At 41.9% G+C, this 15,539-nt stretch overlaps 1 protein-coding gene across 12 annotated transcripts in view; it reads left to right on the forward strand.

The window, feature by feature from the left end:
• Positions 1-15,539, forward strand: part of ccdc73 (coiled-coil domain containing 73) — a 127,972-nt gene that overhangs the window by 33,010 nt on the left and 79,423 nt on the right. For 9 of the 12 annotated variants that reach the window (XM_069902603.1, XM_069902581.1, XM_069902622.1 and 6 more), the window contains 3 exons: positions 1,823-1,881; positions 11,422-11,509; positions 11,681-11,839. In XM_069902603.1, coding sequence (XP_069758704.1) covers positions 11,438-11,509; positions 11,681-11,839 — 231 coding nt within the window. In that variant the 5' untranslated portion in view covers positions 1,823-1,881; positions 11,422-11,437. Of the gene's footprint in view, positions 1-1,822; positions 1,911-11,421; positions 11,510-11,680; positions 11,840-15,539 lie in introns of all 12 variants that reach the window. The other 3 variants (XM_069902608.1, XM_069902596.1, XM_069902591.1) reach the window with 1 other exon arrangement.

The raw sequence follows: 15,539 nt of genomic DNA on the forward strand, positions 1-15,539 counted from the left end.
TTTGAAACTAATTGAAACAAAATGGCTTTATTAGTAACATAAATGTAGCTCTCTTAATGTTTATATAAATTGCAATTATGATGTTCAGAAAAGGCAAATGTCAGACGAGATGTTCTGATCTTTACAAAGGGGAATGCATATACCTTTTACTATTGCCAGCATTCATCTCTGGTGATGAATGGGATTCTGCAATGTGATTAAATGCATATTAGTGTTTGCCCAAGGCACTTGATTATTATCTTTTTTATTTTCATTGCACTGTTACTGTAAAACCATGTAATTCATAAAGATAATATAGAAATCACTTTGCTGCTGCTAGAAATAATTCTGCTTTATGGATGATGTCCTTTTAATTTTTCCTTTCATGGATTATAAAATTGGTTAATATCCACTGAACTGAACCAGTGGAGAAGCAAATAAAGATGTTGGCCTCAGGTCACAGTGTCATTTGTGATACTGGCAAATTCTTACGGGCTCATTTATCCCTGTACATGATTGATAACATTATGGGTTAAATGGAGAATGGTTTGGTTCCATTAAAGGATCATCTCCAGTGAAGACCTCCCACTTAAAAGTCAGGCATGGCAACATTTGTGATGAGAAGACAAGGGACTATCCACAGGTCAAATTAAATAACTTAAATAATTTAACTGAATGACAGTGTAATTTGTCCATTCTGTGTATTACCTTGACCCCTATCAGACTTGTAGGCATCTCGTATCCAACCCCAGGGTGTTTAAGATGTATTTTTTTTAATAAATAAAAGTTTGAGATTAGGCATTTATAGCATTCAGTGCTATGAAAAAAAAATCTCTGAAGGAAAATAGAGTATTAAGCAATAATATTTCTTTATAGCTTAGAAAATTTAAGACTATTTGAAAAAATTCAAGTTTAAACTACCCATAAAATAGCCACAATTTTTTAATATAAATAAAATAGATGATACATTTCACTCTGTTGGATGTCGAGGAAAACAAATGCTACAGTGTTTGAATATCTAACAATTTCTGCAAGTTCAAAATAATTAGGTTGTTAGTTCTAAGTGATAACGTAACATATAAATCCAAGTCAATGTGTCTGTTTAATTTCAGACCTTAATACTCCAGTATTGAGGAATAGCAAAGTGTTGAGCTAAATTTGACATCCCCTTGGACAATTTTAACCTGTTCCCTATCAAGGACAATTCCTTTCATTCTCTCCTTCCTGCAACTTAAACCACATTTTCACTTTAAAAAAAGATAAATGGACCTTAACCTGAGATAACAACTCTTTCTTTCCCCATGGATGTTGCTTAATCTAGGTGCTTCTGGCACTTATTGATTCAAATTGTTGATGATATTCATGCCAAGGAGCTTAAGTATTGAGTCCCACTTGCACACCACTACCAGCTGTATGTTATCTTGAGTTGGAATGTGCCACATTTTTAAACTATTCATCCTTGTTTTCAAACTTCCCCATGGATTTGCCAATGCCTTTTGGGAATTATCTTCTTAAACCTCTTTCCCCTTTTAATGCCCTACATTAAAGTGATTAAATTTTTAGCCAATTATGCAATCATCTCCTTGTGTGAGTCTGTGTCAAATTTTATTTGTTGCCATTTATATGCATTATGGTGTATTAAAAGTGCTGTAGTAGTTATTTTCAACCTTACACTTGTTTGAAAGCTGTTAATTTATTAAATTGGACCCATTATATGTTTTAGATAGGTGAAAAGATGAATTTTCTCTTGGCCACAAATGATGGACAGTTTGTTAGGTCAGTTGACAGTTTGTATGTTTGTACCTTGCCATTGAAAATCATCTTTTTTCTCTCTCTTTGATAGGATAGTGGACCCTCCAGAAACATTTATAACTGGAACATCAGACAACTGAGCAACATCAGGTGATGAACTATCTTTCAGCAGGAAACAGGTTATACTTTTAAGGAGATTTTCCAGATAACCAAGTGACAGAGCAATTGTGGGTGCTTGAATAAAATTATTTAATCTTTACATTGGTTGAAATCAGCCAACAGAACAACCCCCACTTTCCCTGCTACATTAATGACTACATTCCTGCATCCATAAGAAGCTCATCGATTTTATCATCTTCACTGCCTTCTTCCATCCTTCCCTCAAATTTACTTGATCCATCACTGGTACCTCTCTACTCTTTTTCAATCTCTGTCTCCACCTCAGATTATCTACCAGTATCTGAGATACTGACTCCCACAGTTATCTCGACTATACCTTCCCATCCAGTCTCCTGTAAGAATACTATTCCTTTCTCCCAATTCTTCCTTCTCCACCCCATCTGCTCCTAGGACAAGGCTTTCCATTCCAGGACATCTGAGATGTCCTCCTCTTCCAGTAAACGTAGCTTGGCCTCTACTGCTATCAATGCAGCCCTCGTCTACATCTCTATTTCTCACATGTGCCCTCAGCCCATCTCCCCCTCCTGACATAACAGGGAGAGAATTCCCCTCATTTTCACCGATCACACCAACAGCTTATTCTCCGCAATTTCCAACTCTTAAAATGGGATCCCACTACCAGACACATCTTCCCCTCTGTTATGCCTTATCAGCAACAATTGAAAGATGAATAAACAGATGGATTAAGTTTAACACAAAATTTATTAACAAATTAACAATAATGGAATTGCCTGAATAAATTTAACACCCAAACATAAGCCTTTATGGAAACTTTACATTAACATATGGACAGATATTTGTAAAAAAACAGATTATTACAGTCCACGCTCAAAATACATTAAAAGAAAACTCCCAAAACAAAAACCCAAGTTAGTCACATCAAGTCCGTCAGTCAAAAAGGAACAGTTCACAGAGTCTGGTCTCCAGGCTTGGGATTCTTAATTTGGTTGCACAATGGTCTTTGGATGTGGAAAGAGATGACTGTGATCACTGTAAACTTACAACTTTCCTAAGTTTCAAATGTGGCAATAACCACCTTTGATTACTTCACACAGGAATTTTCACCCAGTGACCTCCTAGTCACTACACAAGGTTTATGCCTCTGAAGCCCACTTTCAGGATAACAAGTGACCTTCTGTCACACAAGTCTTCCCCTCTAAACACCCTGTCTTGGGTTGTCAAGTGACTCCTGTCACACGAAGTCCTCCTCTTGGAAGGGAACTGAGGAGAACACACACACACTTTGGGTATCAGAGGGGTGCTAACTGCTGTCAGGACAACAGTGCTGGCACCCGCAGACAAAGTAGCTCAGTCTCTTTTCTCCCTGTATGTTCAGTCCTGCCTCGGTCCTAAAATAAAATTGTCCAGGATCCATAACACTCTCCCCTTTCCACTTTCTTTAAGGATCATTCTATATGGGCTCCCTTATCTACTCACTCCTTCCTACTTATCACACCCCCCCACATCTCTCCGGCACTTATCCTTTTGACTGCAAAATATGCTACACCTGCACCTATACCTTCTCCCTCATCACCATTCAGGGCCCAAACAGTCCACCCTAATGAGGCCACACTACACCTGTGAATCTGTGGGGGCCATTTACAACATCTGATGTTCCCAATACAGACTGGATGCAGATTGGGAGATCACTTCATTGAGTACCTTTGCTCTCTCTGATGCAACAGTAAGGATCTCCCAGTGGCCAGCCACTTGAATTCCATTCCCTATTCTCACACTGATATGACTAATGTACTGCCAGGTTAGGCCCCCACATAAACTGGAGGAACATCACTTTGTACTCTGTGTTTGCAGTCTTGAACCAGATGGCATCACTATTAACCTTCATTTTCTGTTAACTTCCTTCTTGGCACTTGCTCCCCCTTTTTCATAAGCCCCACTTTCCTTTATCTCTATGACCTTATTCCTCTTTCTCTTTCCCATCCCCCACCCTCCCTATCTGCCTGTCCCCAACACCTTTCTTCCTGCAGCGCCTTTCCATCTTCCCTTCCTTCTTTGTATCAGATTGTCTTTCCCAGCATTCTTCCTCTTCCCCATCACCTCTCAGCACCTCTCTTTTCTTTTGCCTCCCACCTGTATTCACCCATCACCTGCCAGCCAGTGCTCCTTTTGTCCCCTCCCCACCCATCCACCATGTATATGCCTGGTTCTTGCTGTTCCTGATGAAGGGGCTTCAGTTTGAAACATCAACTATTTATTGCTTTCCACGGATGCTGCCAGATCTGATTTCCTCCAGTACTTTGTGTGTTGTAACAGCACAACTGTCTTGAGGTTGAAGTGTTGTTGTTAAAGTTAAATATGGGATTTGGCGATCATCAGGCTTCAGTGACTGAGATAAATAGGTTAATCAATTCTTAGGGGACAGATTAATTATTATTGGAAATGAAGGGATGGATCACACAGTATTATCAAAAGCAGATCCTCTTTGACCAATTTGACAAGAGATAACAAAGTGTATCAAATAAAAAAACCACAAAATGCTGGAGTAACTCAGCTGGTCTATTCAGCATCGATGGGAGATAAAGATATATTGCCTACAGTTCCTTCTTCAAGGAAAAATCAGAAAAGGTAGAAGCAGAATATATCAGAAAGTCTCAGAATTCAAACAATGGAGGAGGAATCCAAACCACCGAAAGGTGTTAATTGAATGTGATAAGGGATTCGTAGAATTTATCATGTTTGTGCAAAAGGAGACAGAGAATGGAGAAATGGTGGGGGAAGCAAAGGGGTGGGGGAAGCAAAGGGGTGGGGGAAGCAAAGGGGTGGGGGAAGCAAAGGGGTGGGGGTTTAATGAAAGCCAGAGAAGTTGATATTAATGCCATCTAGTTGGAGGGTGCCCAGTTGGAAGATGAGGTGTTGTTCATCCAATTATGGGTGGCCTCGGTGAGGCTATACATGAGACCATGAATGGACATGTCAGCAAGGCCATGGGATGTAGAATCGAAATGGATGGCCACTGTGAGATCCATGCTGTTGTGCGGACAGAGGCGAGGTGTTCAACAAAGTGATTTCCCAGTCTGCGTCCAGTCTCTCCCGGCATAGAGGAGACCTCAACAAAAGCACCTGATGCAGTAAATGACCCCTGCATATTCACAAGTGAAATGTTGTTTCACTTGGAAGGACTGTTTGGGACCTAAATGGTGCTGAGGGAGGAGGTATGGGCACAAATGGAGCATCTCCTGCAGTCACAGGAGTAGGTCCCAAGGGGGTGATTGGTGAGGAGGGAGGAGTGGACAAGGGAGTCATAGAGGGAGTGGTCCCTGCAGAAGGCTGAGAGGGAAGAAGAAGGGAATATATGTCTAGTGGTAGGATCACGTAGTAGGTGGTAGAAATGGTGGAGGGGGATGTATTGGATGTGGAAGCTGGTGGGGTTGTGGGTGAGGACAAGAGTAATCCTGTCCTTGTTGTGCTTGGGGGTGGAGGGGCCAGGGCAGATGTGCAGGTAATGGAGGATATGTAGGTGAGTGCCAAGTTAATGGTGGTAGAGAGAAAGTCATGTTTAAAGAAAGAGGATATCTCTGATAATCTGGCATGGAAGTCCTCATTCTTGGTGCAGATGTGATGGAGATGGAGGAATTGGAAGAATGCAATGGAATCCTTACAGGGGACAGGGTGGGAAGAGGTGTGCTGTGGGAGTTGAGTTTATAGAAGATGTTTGTTGAAAGTTTGTCTCCTGAGATGGAGACAGAAGGATTGAGGAAAGGGAAAATGTTGCTAGAGATGGACCAAGTGAATTTGAGGTCAGGTGGAAGTTGGGAGCAAAGTTGATGAAGTCAATGAGGTCATCCTGGGTATATTAGGCAGCACCAAAGTAGTCATCGATATAGTGGAGGAAGAGTTGAGGACCCTTGCTCGTACCAAGGATTCTCCAATGTAGCGAACAAAAAGGCAGACATAGCTGGGGCCCTTGCAGGTACCCATGGGTACCCCCTTTAACTTGCAGAAAGTGTAATGAGTCAAAGGGGAAATTATTGAGGGTGAGGACACATTCTGCCAGCCAGAGAGGGGTGGTGGTGGTTGCTTCTATTGTCCAGAGAGAAACGAGGGGCTTTGAGGCCTTCAATGGGGAATTGAGGTATATAGAGATTGGATATCTATGGTAAATATGAGGCAATTGAGTTCAGGGAACCGGAAGTTGTTGAAGTGATGGAGGGCATGTGTGAAGTTTCCCTGATGTAGGTGGGGAGGGACTGGACCAGGGGGGACAAAACAGTGTAAAGTTAAGCGGAGTCCAATTTGGTGGGGCAGGAGTACGTGGATGTGACGGGTCTGCCGGGACAATTAGGTATGTGGAACTTAGGTAGAAGGTAGAAACAGGTGGTATGGGGTTAGGAAACAATAAGGTTGGAAGCCGGGCCAGGGAAGTGACCGGAAATTATGTTCAGAGATGGTGCTTGATACAGTGGTTTGATGAGTTTTGGTGGGGTCCAGTGGAGGGGTAAGTAAGAGATGGTGTCTGAGAGCTATCGTCTGGCTTCAGCCAGATAGGGGTCAGTGTGCTAGACCACAACAGCGCCACTCGTGTCTGCAGGTTTGGTGGTGAAGTTCCAATTGATGTGGAGAGAGTGGAGGGCCAGGTGATCTGAGGGGGTGAGATTGGATTGAGTGAAGGGAGTAGTAAAGTAGATATGGTTGATGTCACAACAGCAGTTGGAAATATGGAGGTCCAGAGCAGGAAGAAGACCGGAACGAGGTGTCCAGGAGGTGGAAGATATTTTAAGTGGGAGAAGGGATCTGTAATGCCGGATGAGAATCGTGGTTGTGGAAGTAAGCATGGAGATGGAGTCGATGGAAGAAGAGTTCAACATCATGGTGTATGCAAAACTTATTAAGGTGTCGCAAAGGGGGATTAAGGTGAAACCTATACTGAGGACAGAGCGTTCATTCTTCAAGAGGGGAAGTTTGGAGGGTATGGTGAAGGGCCCCAGCAATGCCTGCCTTTTTGTTGGCTACATGGAGCTATCCATACTAAAAGCCTTCACAGGTAAGGCCCCCTCAACTCTTCCTCTGCTACATTGATGACTACTTTGGTGCTGCCTCATGTACCCAGGATGAGCTCGTTGACTTCATCCACTTTGCTGCCAACTTCTACCCTGACTTCAAATTCACTTGGTCCATCTCTAACAATACTTTACTTCCTCGATCCTTCTGTCTCCATCTCAGGAGACAAACTCTCGACAAACATCTATAAATCCACCAACTCCCACAGCAACCTCAACTACACCTCTTCCCACCCTGTCCCAATTCTCTCAATTCCTCCGCTTCGTTGCATCTGCACCCAGGATGAGGACTTCTATGCCAGATTATCAGAAATATTCTCCTCCTTCAAACAATGTGGGCTTCCTTCTACCACCATCAGTTGGACACTCAACTGCACATTCTCCATTACCTACACTTCTCCCCTGGATCCCTCCACCCTGACATGCAACAAGGACAGTATTCCTCTTGTCCTCATCTACCACCCACCATCCTCCGCATCCAACATGTCCTCCTTTGCCATTTCAGCCACTTACCATGTAATCCCACCACTAGACATATATTCCCTTCTCCATCTTCTGCAGGGACCGCTCCCTCCATGACTCCCTTGTCCACTTTTCCCTCCCACCAATAATCTCCTTGGGACCTATCCCTGTGACTGCAGGGGATGCTCCACTTGAGCCCACACCTCCTCCCTCAGCACCATTTGGGCCCCAAACAGTCCTTCCAAGTGAAACAACATTTCACATGTGAATCTGCAAGGATCATCTACTACATCTGGTGCTTTCACTGTGATCTCTACATCGGAGAGACTGGACACAGATTGGGCGATCACTTTGTTGAGCACTTTGACTCTGTCCGCCACAATAGCATGGATCTCCCAGTGGCCACCCATGTAAATTCTCTATTCCATTCCCTTGTCGACATATCTCTCCATAGTCTCATGTACTGCCAGACTGAGGCCACCCATAAATTGGAGAAACAACACCTCATCTTTTGACAGGACACCCTCCAACTGGCTGGCATTAATATCAACTTCTCTGGCTTTCATTAAAACCTCCACCCCTTGCTTCCCTTGTCATCTCTCTATTCCCTGTCTCCTTACGCACAGGCATGACAAATTCTATTTTGTCCCTTATCACATATCATTAACACCTTTTTTTGGTCTGGATTCCTCCCCCATTGATTGAATTCTGAGACTTTCTGATGTATCCTGCTTCTGCCATTTCTGATTTCCCCTTGATGAAGGGCTCAGGTCTGGAACATCAGCAATACAACTTTATCTCCTATGGATGCTGAATAGACCAGCTGAGTTCCTCCATCATTTAATTTTTTTTACTACAATTACAGTGTTTACAGCCTATAATGTTTCTCTTAACAAAGTGTATTAACAAGGATTGAACAGCAAATGTGATTTACTTGTACTTTAGTAAGACTGCCTCTTGGTGCCTGCCACATTGACCACCGCCAGTGGGCTGATAACGCCTCAAACCGTGCATCTTGGCACCTCACAGTTTGGCGGGCAGCAGCCTCCTTTGAAGAAGACCGCAGAGCCCACCTCACTGACAAAAGGCAAAGGAGGAAAAACCCAACACCCAACCCCAACCAACCAATTTTCCCTTGCAACCGCTGCAATCGTGTCTGCCTGTCCCGCATCGGACTGGTCAGCCACAAACGAGCCTGCAGCTGACGTGGACTTTTTACCCCCTCCATAAATCTTCGTCCGCGAAGCCAAGCCAAAGAAAGAGTAAGACTGCCAAGAATCCACATTGGTTCAAAAGATCGGGGCCAAGTGGTCCAGTGTAACTCTAAAATCATCTTGGCAATAGAAGACTGAGAATGAGGAGGATTGTTGTTTTTTGCAATTGGATACTAGTGACCCATAAGCATAGATGCTGGGATCCTTCATGTTTGTAACACTGTATTCCATTTCTATGCTGTTCCATGACTGATTAACTGGCTATCCTGTTTTGGTCTCTTTGATCATTTTGGCCTCCAATGTTGTAGTCTCCACCTGTTATTGAATCGCACGGATGCCAGTCTCTTCAATCTGAGGTGCCTGCAAGCTCACACCAAGATACAAGAGCAACTTGTCCGTGAACTACTCTTTGCAGACGATGCCGCTTTAGTTGCCCATTCAGAGCCAGCTTTCCAGCGCATGACGTCCTGTTTTGCGGAAACTGCCAAAATGTTTGGCCTGGAAGTCAGCCTGAAGAAAACTGAGGTCCTCCATCAGCCAGCTCCCCACCATGACCACCAACCCTCCCCACATCTCCATCAGGCACACTGAACTCAAAACGGTCAACCTCGGCTGCACCATTTCATCTGATGCAAGGATCGACAAAGAGATAGACAACAGACTTGCCAAGGCAAATAGCGCCTTTGGAAGACTACACAAAAGAGTCTGGAAAAACAACCATCTGAAGAAACACACAAAGATCAGCGTGTACAGAGCCGTTGTCATACCCATGCTCCTGTTCGGCTCTGAATCATGGGTCCTCTACCGGCATCACCTACGGCTCCTAGAATGCTTCCATCAGCGCTGTCTCCGCTCCATCCTCAACATTCATTGGAATGACTTCATCACCAACATCGAAGTACTCGAACTGACAGAGTCCGCAAGCATCGAATCCATGCTGCTGAAGACCCAACTGCGCTGGGTGGGTCATGTCTCCAGAATGGAGGACCATCGCCTTCCCAAGATCGTGTTCTATGGCGAGCTCTCCACTGGCCACCGAGACAGAGGTGCACCAAAGAAGAGGTACAAGGACTGCTTAAAGAAATCTCTTGGTGCCTGCCACATTGGCTGATCTCACCTCCAACCGTGCATCTTGGCGCCTCACAGTTGGGTGGGCAGCAACCTCCTTTGAAGAAGACCGCAGAGCCCACCTCACTGACAAAAGACAAAGGAGGAAACACCCAACCCCAACCCACCAATTTTCCCTTGCAACCGCTGCAACCGTGCCTGCCTGACCCGCATCGGACTTGTCAGTCACCAACGAGCCTGCAGCAGGCGTGGACATACCCCTCCATAAATCTTTGTCCGCGAAGCCAAGCCAAAGAAAAAAGAAACCAACAGGAGCATTTGTGTGTAGAATAGGAGGAGGTTGATGAGGTCCGCTAAACTAGGACGTTATGTAAACAACTACAATAGTAATCTTTATCAGGAATCAATAGTACTTTACATTTGAGCATTTTACTTAATTGCATATATTTCTGTGTTATGCCTTACAAAGATGAAATGAACTAATTTGATAGCTATAAGTAAGTTGTATGTTTTTCAAAAATCAAGGAAAGTAATAAATCCATTAAATTTCTTCCAGGTTTTATCAGCCCGGTGGCAAATATAATTGGATGTTCCCATCAACTACTGTTAACGTAACTGGTGGTTTTATTTTTTTTGTGTAGTTGCTAATTAGCCTTTGAGTCAGCTTGAATTTGGCCAGTGTAAGCTGGTTATATTGTGCAGGACGTGGAAATAATGTACACATGAGTAGTCATGCTGCATTTTGTTCATTTTGTTGGCTCTTTTCACACAAGCACGCAGCTACACGGAACACAACGTCATGTTTTCTTAATCACAGGGATAAAGATTTTATGATTAACTTCAGCAGCAACCTCCTTGGTTCAAAGGCCATTAACATGCTTAAACTGGCCATCCCCTCATCTAGGTCTGAAATGGGCAAAAACAAAAGAAGTAGAAATATGAGTAAGCCTTTGCCTGATCTGCCATCCATTGAGACGACTGCTGCTTTTAAAAAAAAATGTCTCCTTGCAATTTACCTGTACTAATTGTATAATCCTTGATTTCATAAATATACAAAAATCTATCAATCTCTGCCTTGAATATATTCCACAATTGAGTCTCCACAGTCCTCTTGGATGTGGGAGGGAAGGTTTAAAAAATTCTCCACTTGCTGGGTAAAAATATCCCTTCTCATCACTGTCCTTCATTTTTGAGTCAATAATCTGTTCCTATACATTCCAACGAGAGGAAGCATCCTCTTTAGAATTTTGTAAATAACATGACCTTTCTGGTTGACCCTGCTCGTGACTGCTCCCCTTCCTTCCCCTTAAAGGCTGTCATGGCACAAGCCTGCCCCCAGTTCAAGTCCAGGTCAGTGTGAGCAACCAATACAGGGATGCTGTCCATCTCTTGCAAGTAAAAGCCTTCAGTTTCAGCAACTTCCAGTCTTTGTGTAATTGATTGTGCATCAGGAAGTTTCAATAATATTACCACTTATTCTTCAAATTTCAAGTATAGGTTTGGAGTGTGACAAATTTATTGAAAGTAAATAGTTTTAGGTCCAGATATTACTCTGTTTTCTTGGAGAAAAATATTTTGAGAAGTAGTTTGGGTTAATAGTATTGTATTGGTAACATTGTATGGAACTTAACCATGTGCTCCACAGTGATGATGTATGAAATATATTGACAGAAAAAGATCAACCAATGCATGAAGTCTGCCCCACACTAAAGGAGCATGTTGACTAAACATTCCTCTTTCTCATTCAGCCAAACAAGTTCTTGAATGAGAGGAAAGGCAGCAAGAACCAGGAAGGGAATAAGAAGATTTGGAAAACTTATTTTTCTCAACTCTCAGGTAATTAGAACAGGTCCATTAAATCGCAGAAGCAAATGTTATTGTAAATTTTGCTTCATTGCTGAAAAAGGTGTTGCATGGGATAAAACTGTGTTTTAGTATAAAAAATAATAATTTAAGCTGTTTTGTGATGTAATTAAAAGTAATTCTAAAATGCTTTCTTGTGCATAGATGGACAACAAAATGACAGGAAATTTAGAAAGTTCAAATGATGGATTACACATTACATATAATCTTCAGAGCTCTGCTCCAGCTGTACTTTGCTCAGTTCATCAGCTTGAATTTAAAACTAGCCTTTTAGAAATGGTCGAGGAGCTTCGCATTTGCCGTGTGAGTTTTTATTTTAGTTAAAAAAAATAATTTATACCTTAATATTGCGACTTTTTGTCTCATTCTTAATTTTGAAAGTAAAACTTTATGAACTGATTAATTTGCATTACAAATTAAAAAAAAACAGAGTAATCTGAATTTATATGCAAAGTCTTCCTTGTCTGCCTATTTTTGAGAAGCAAAGTTGGAATTAAATTTGCATCAAATTTTTTGAGCATCATGTTCTTCTGAAAATTTTTTTTCTTATTTCTTTATTTTTGCTTGATTTAATGGTAGCTTTGATGCAAAGATGGCTATTCTCTTGGAGTCTGAGATTGAGTTCAAACTTTATTCCAGAGATAAGCATAAAATACAGCCAATTAAATGAGGAAATGTAAGAAATAGTGTATTTCAGATGAAACATTAAACTGTGGATCCTCTGACCTCTTGGTAGATATATGAGATATTTTGGAACAAATTGAAAAAAAAACTAGAATGTTTTCTCTGGTCCCAAGCTATCCTTCAACTAGTTCAGTTCAAGTTTATTGTTACGTGTGCTGATGTACAGTGAGAAAATTTGTGTCAGGTTCCAGGTAGTCAATCTATACATAGTACATCTGTTAAAAACAGAGTGAAGAGTTGCTGAAAGAGACCAGTTAGTACAAAGCAAAGGCAACAATGTTGTACTATGCGAGGTTCATTCAGAAGTCTGATAATGGCAAAAAGGAAACTGTCCTTGAATCTGGTGGAGCATGATCTCACACTCATGGATCTTCTTCCCAATGGGAATAGGGTGAAAGGTGAAGCTAGGGTGGGATGAGTCTTTTAAATCTTTGGCTACTTTTCCAAGGCAGCAGGAAATGTAAATAGAATTGATGGAGGGAAGGGGGGGAGGTGTGTGGTTTGTGTGATTGTTTGAGCTGTGCTCACAACTCTGCAGTTTTGTTGAAGTTTTTGGTGAAGCAGTTGCCTTTGGCATATAGAGATGTACCAACGGCACTTTCAATGATACATCTGTAGAAGTTGTTGAGGGATCCAGCCATCATGTCGCGGTCAATGGACCAGGACTGATTGTTGGAAATGTTTACTTCCTGACACTTAGTTGTATGTTATCTTCATCTCAGAATTGTTGATGAGGACAGGAGAGTGAGCTCAATCCCTCTTCTCTTCTCTTCGATCCCTCTTCTCTTTAGCCTTAATGATATTTGAGGGAGCATTTGAAGTCCTAGCACGTTACAAAAACTCAGGATATGATCATTTATTTCCTTGTTTTTTATGAGATATTTCTGTATGGGAACTAGCATAGGCATTTTACTTTACTTAAAGCAGTGGCTATACTTCAAAATTAGCTGTTAAATCAGAGTCAAACAGCTTGGAAATTATCCAAGCAAGTTGCCAATCTGAGCAAATCCCATTCAAATTTGTGAGATCAAATATTCCACTCAAAGCCATGCTGACTATCCCTAACCATTTCTGATTTTCACAATGCAGGTAGATCCTATCATTTAAAATCCATTAACTTTCCCATCACTGATGTTGGGTTCACCAGCCTATAGTTCTTTGACTTCTCCTTGCAGTATTTGTTAAATAAAGGCACAACATTAGCCACTCTCCAGTCTCCTGGTACCTTATCTGTAGATACAAATATCTCTGCCAGAACTCCAGCAATTTCTTTCCAGGCTTCCAACAATGTCCTAGGATCCTTTTGTTCAAGCCTGGGGACTTCAAGTTCAAGTTTATTGTCATCTGATTGCACAAGTCCAACCCAATGAAACAGTTCTCTGGTCCTTGCTGCAAAACACAGGCACACAACCAGGCATTACATACATATAGGCAAACAATACATGAGTAGGACAAGAACACATATATGAAAATAAATACAGAGTATTGTTTAGTCAAATATTAGCGTCTCGAATGGTTAGTGTGAGCAGTTTCTTTAGTTGTTCAGCATTCTCCCTGCTAGCATGTAGATCACAAGATAAAGGAACAGAAGCAGGCCAATAGGCCCATCGAGTCTGTTCTGTGACTCTATACTAAGCTGAACTCTGCTCACACCTAGATCCAATTTCCAGCCTTTTCCCTATATCCCTTGATACCCTTACTAATGAGATATTTATCCATTTCCTGTTTAAATACTCCCGGCGATCTGGCCTCCACTGCTTTGTGTGGCATTGAGTTCCATAGATCCACGACCCTCTGACTAAAGAAGTTCTTCCTCCTCTTGAAATGTCACTATGAGATCCCCCCTCATTCTCCTATACAATGAATACAACCCAAGAGCTGCCAAACGTTCCTCATATGTTAGCCCTTGCATTCCAGGAATCATCCTCTCCAACCACATCACATCCTTTCTAAGATGGGGGGCCCAAAACTGTACACAGTACTCCAAATGGGGTCTCACTAGTGTCCCATAGAGTCTCATTAACACCTCTCTATTCTTATACACTATTCTTCTTGAAATGAATGCTAGCATAACATTCGCCTTCACTACCAATCCCACCTGGGCGTTAACTTTTAGATTTCTGTGCACGAGGACACCCAGGTCTCTTTGCACCTCTGAGGATTGAATTTTCTCCCCATCCAGATAATTCTCTGCCTCTTTGTTTCCACTGCCAAAATGTAGAACCAAACACTTCTCAACATTCTACTTCATCTGCCATATTTTTGCCCATCTCCCAATCTGTCCATATCCCTCTGCAGTTTTATTCTTCAATAGTTCCTGCTCCGCCACCTATCTTGGAGTCATCTGCAAATTTGGTCACAAAACCATTCATTCCACAATCCAAATTGTTAATATAAATTGTAAACAGCAGTGGCCCCAAGACCGACCTCTGCAGAACACCGCTTGTTACAGGAAGGCATCCTGAATGGGATCCCTTAATTTCAACCCTTTGCTTTCCTGCTTGTCAGCCAATTTTCTATCCAGTCCCTGTAATTCCATGGGCCCTCATCTTATTTAGCAGCCTAATATGCGGCACCTTATCAAAAGCCTTTTGAAAATCCAAATATACAACATCCACAGCCTCCCCTTTGTCTATCCTACCTGAGATTTTTTTTTAAACTCTAATAGGTTGATCAGGCAGGATCTACCCTTTAAAAAACCATGTTGACTAGGTCCTATCCTGTCATGCATTTTCAGGTATTTCATAACTTCATCCTTCAGAATTGACTCTAATATCTTCCCAACCGCCAACATCAGACTTATAGGTCTATAGTTTCCTTTTTTTCTGTTTCTCACCTTTTTGTACAACAGAACCACATTTGCGACCTTCCAATCCCCTGGAACCATGCCAGAGACTATTGATTTCTGGAAAATTGTCACCAATGAATCTACACTCTCCAAACCCACCTCTTTCAAAACCCGCAGGTGTACCTCGTCCAGTCTGGGAGATTTATCTATCGTTGATCCATTCAATTTATCTAGCACAATTTCTCTAGTAATCTTAACTGTATCCAACTCTACTCCCTGAAACCTCTGTCTGTCAGGGATATTACTAATGTCTTCCACAGTGAATACTGACATAAAATGTTGATTTAATTCTTCTGCATTTCTTTACAACCTATTATAATTTTTCCAGCATCATTTTCTATCGGTCCTATGTCAACACGTGTCTCTCTTTTATTCTTTATATATTTTTAAAAAACCTCTTAGTTTTTTTTATATTGTTTGCCAATCTCCTTTCATAACTCATCATTTCTTTCCTTGTGACTTTCTTTATTT

Source organism: Narcine bancroftii, chromosome 1, assembly GCF_036971445.1.
Source record: "Narcine bancroftii isolate sNarBan1 chromosome 1, sNarBan1.hap1, whole genome shotgun sequence".
Taxonomy (NCBI): Eukaryota; Metazoa; Chordata; class Chondrichthyes; order Torpediniformes; family Narcinidae; genus Narcine; species Narcine bancroftii.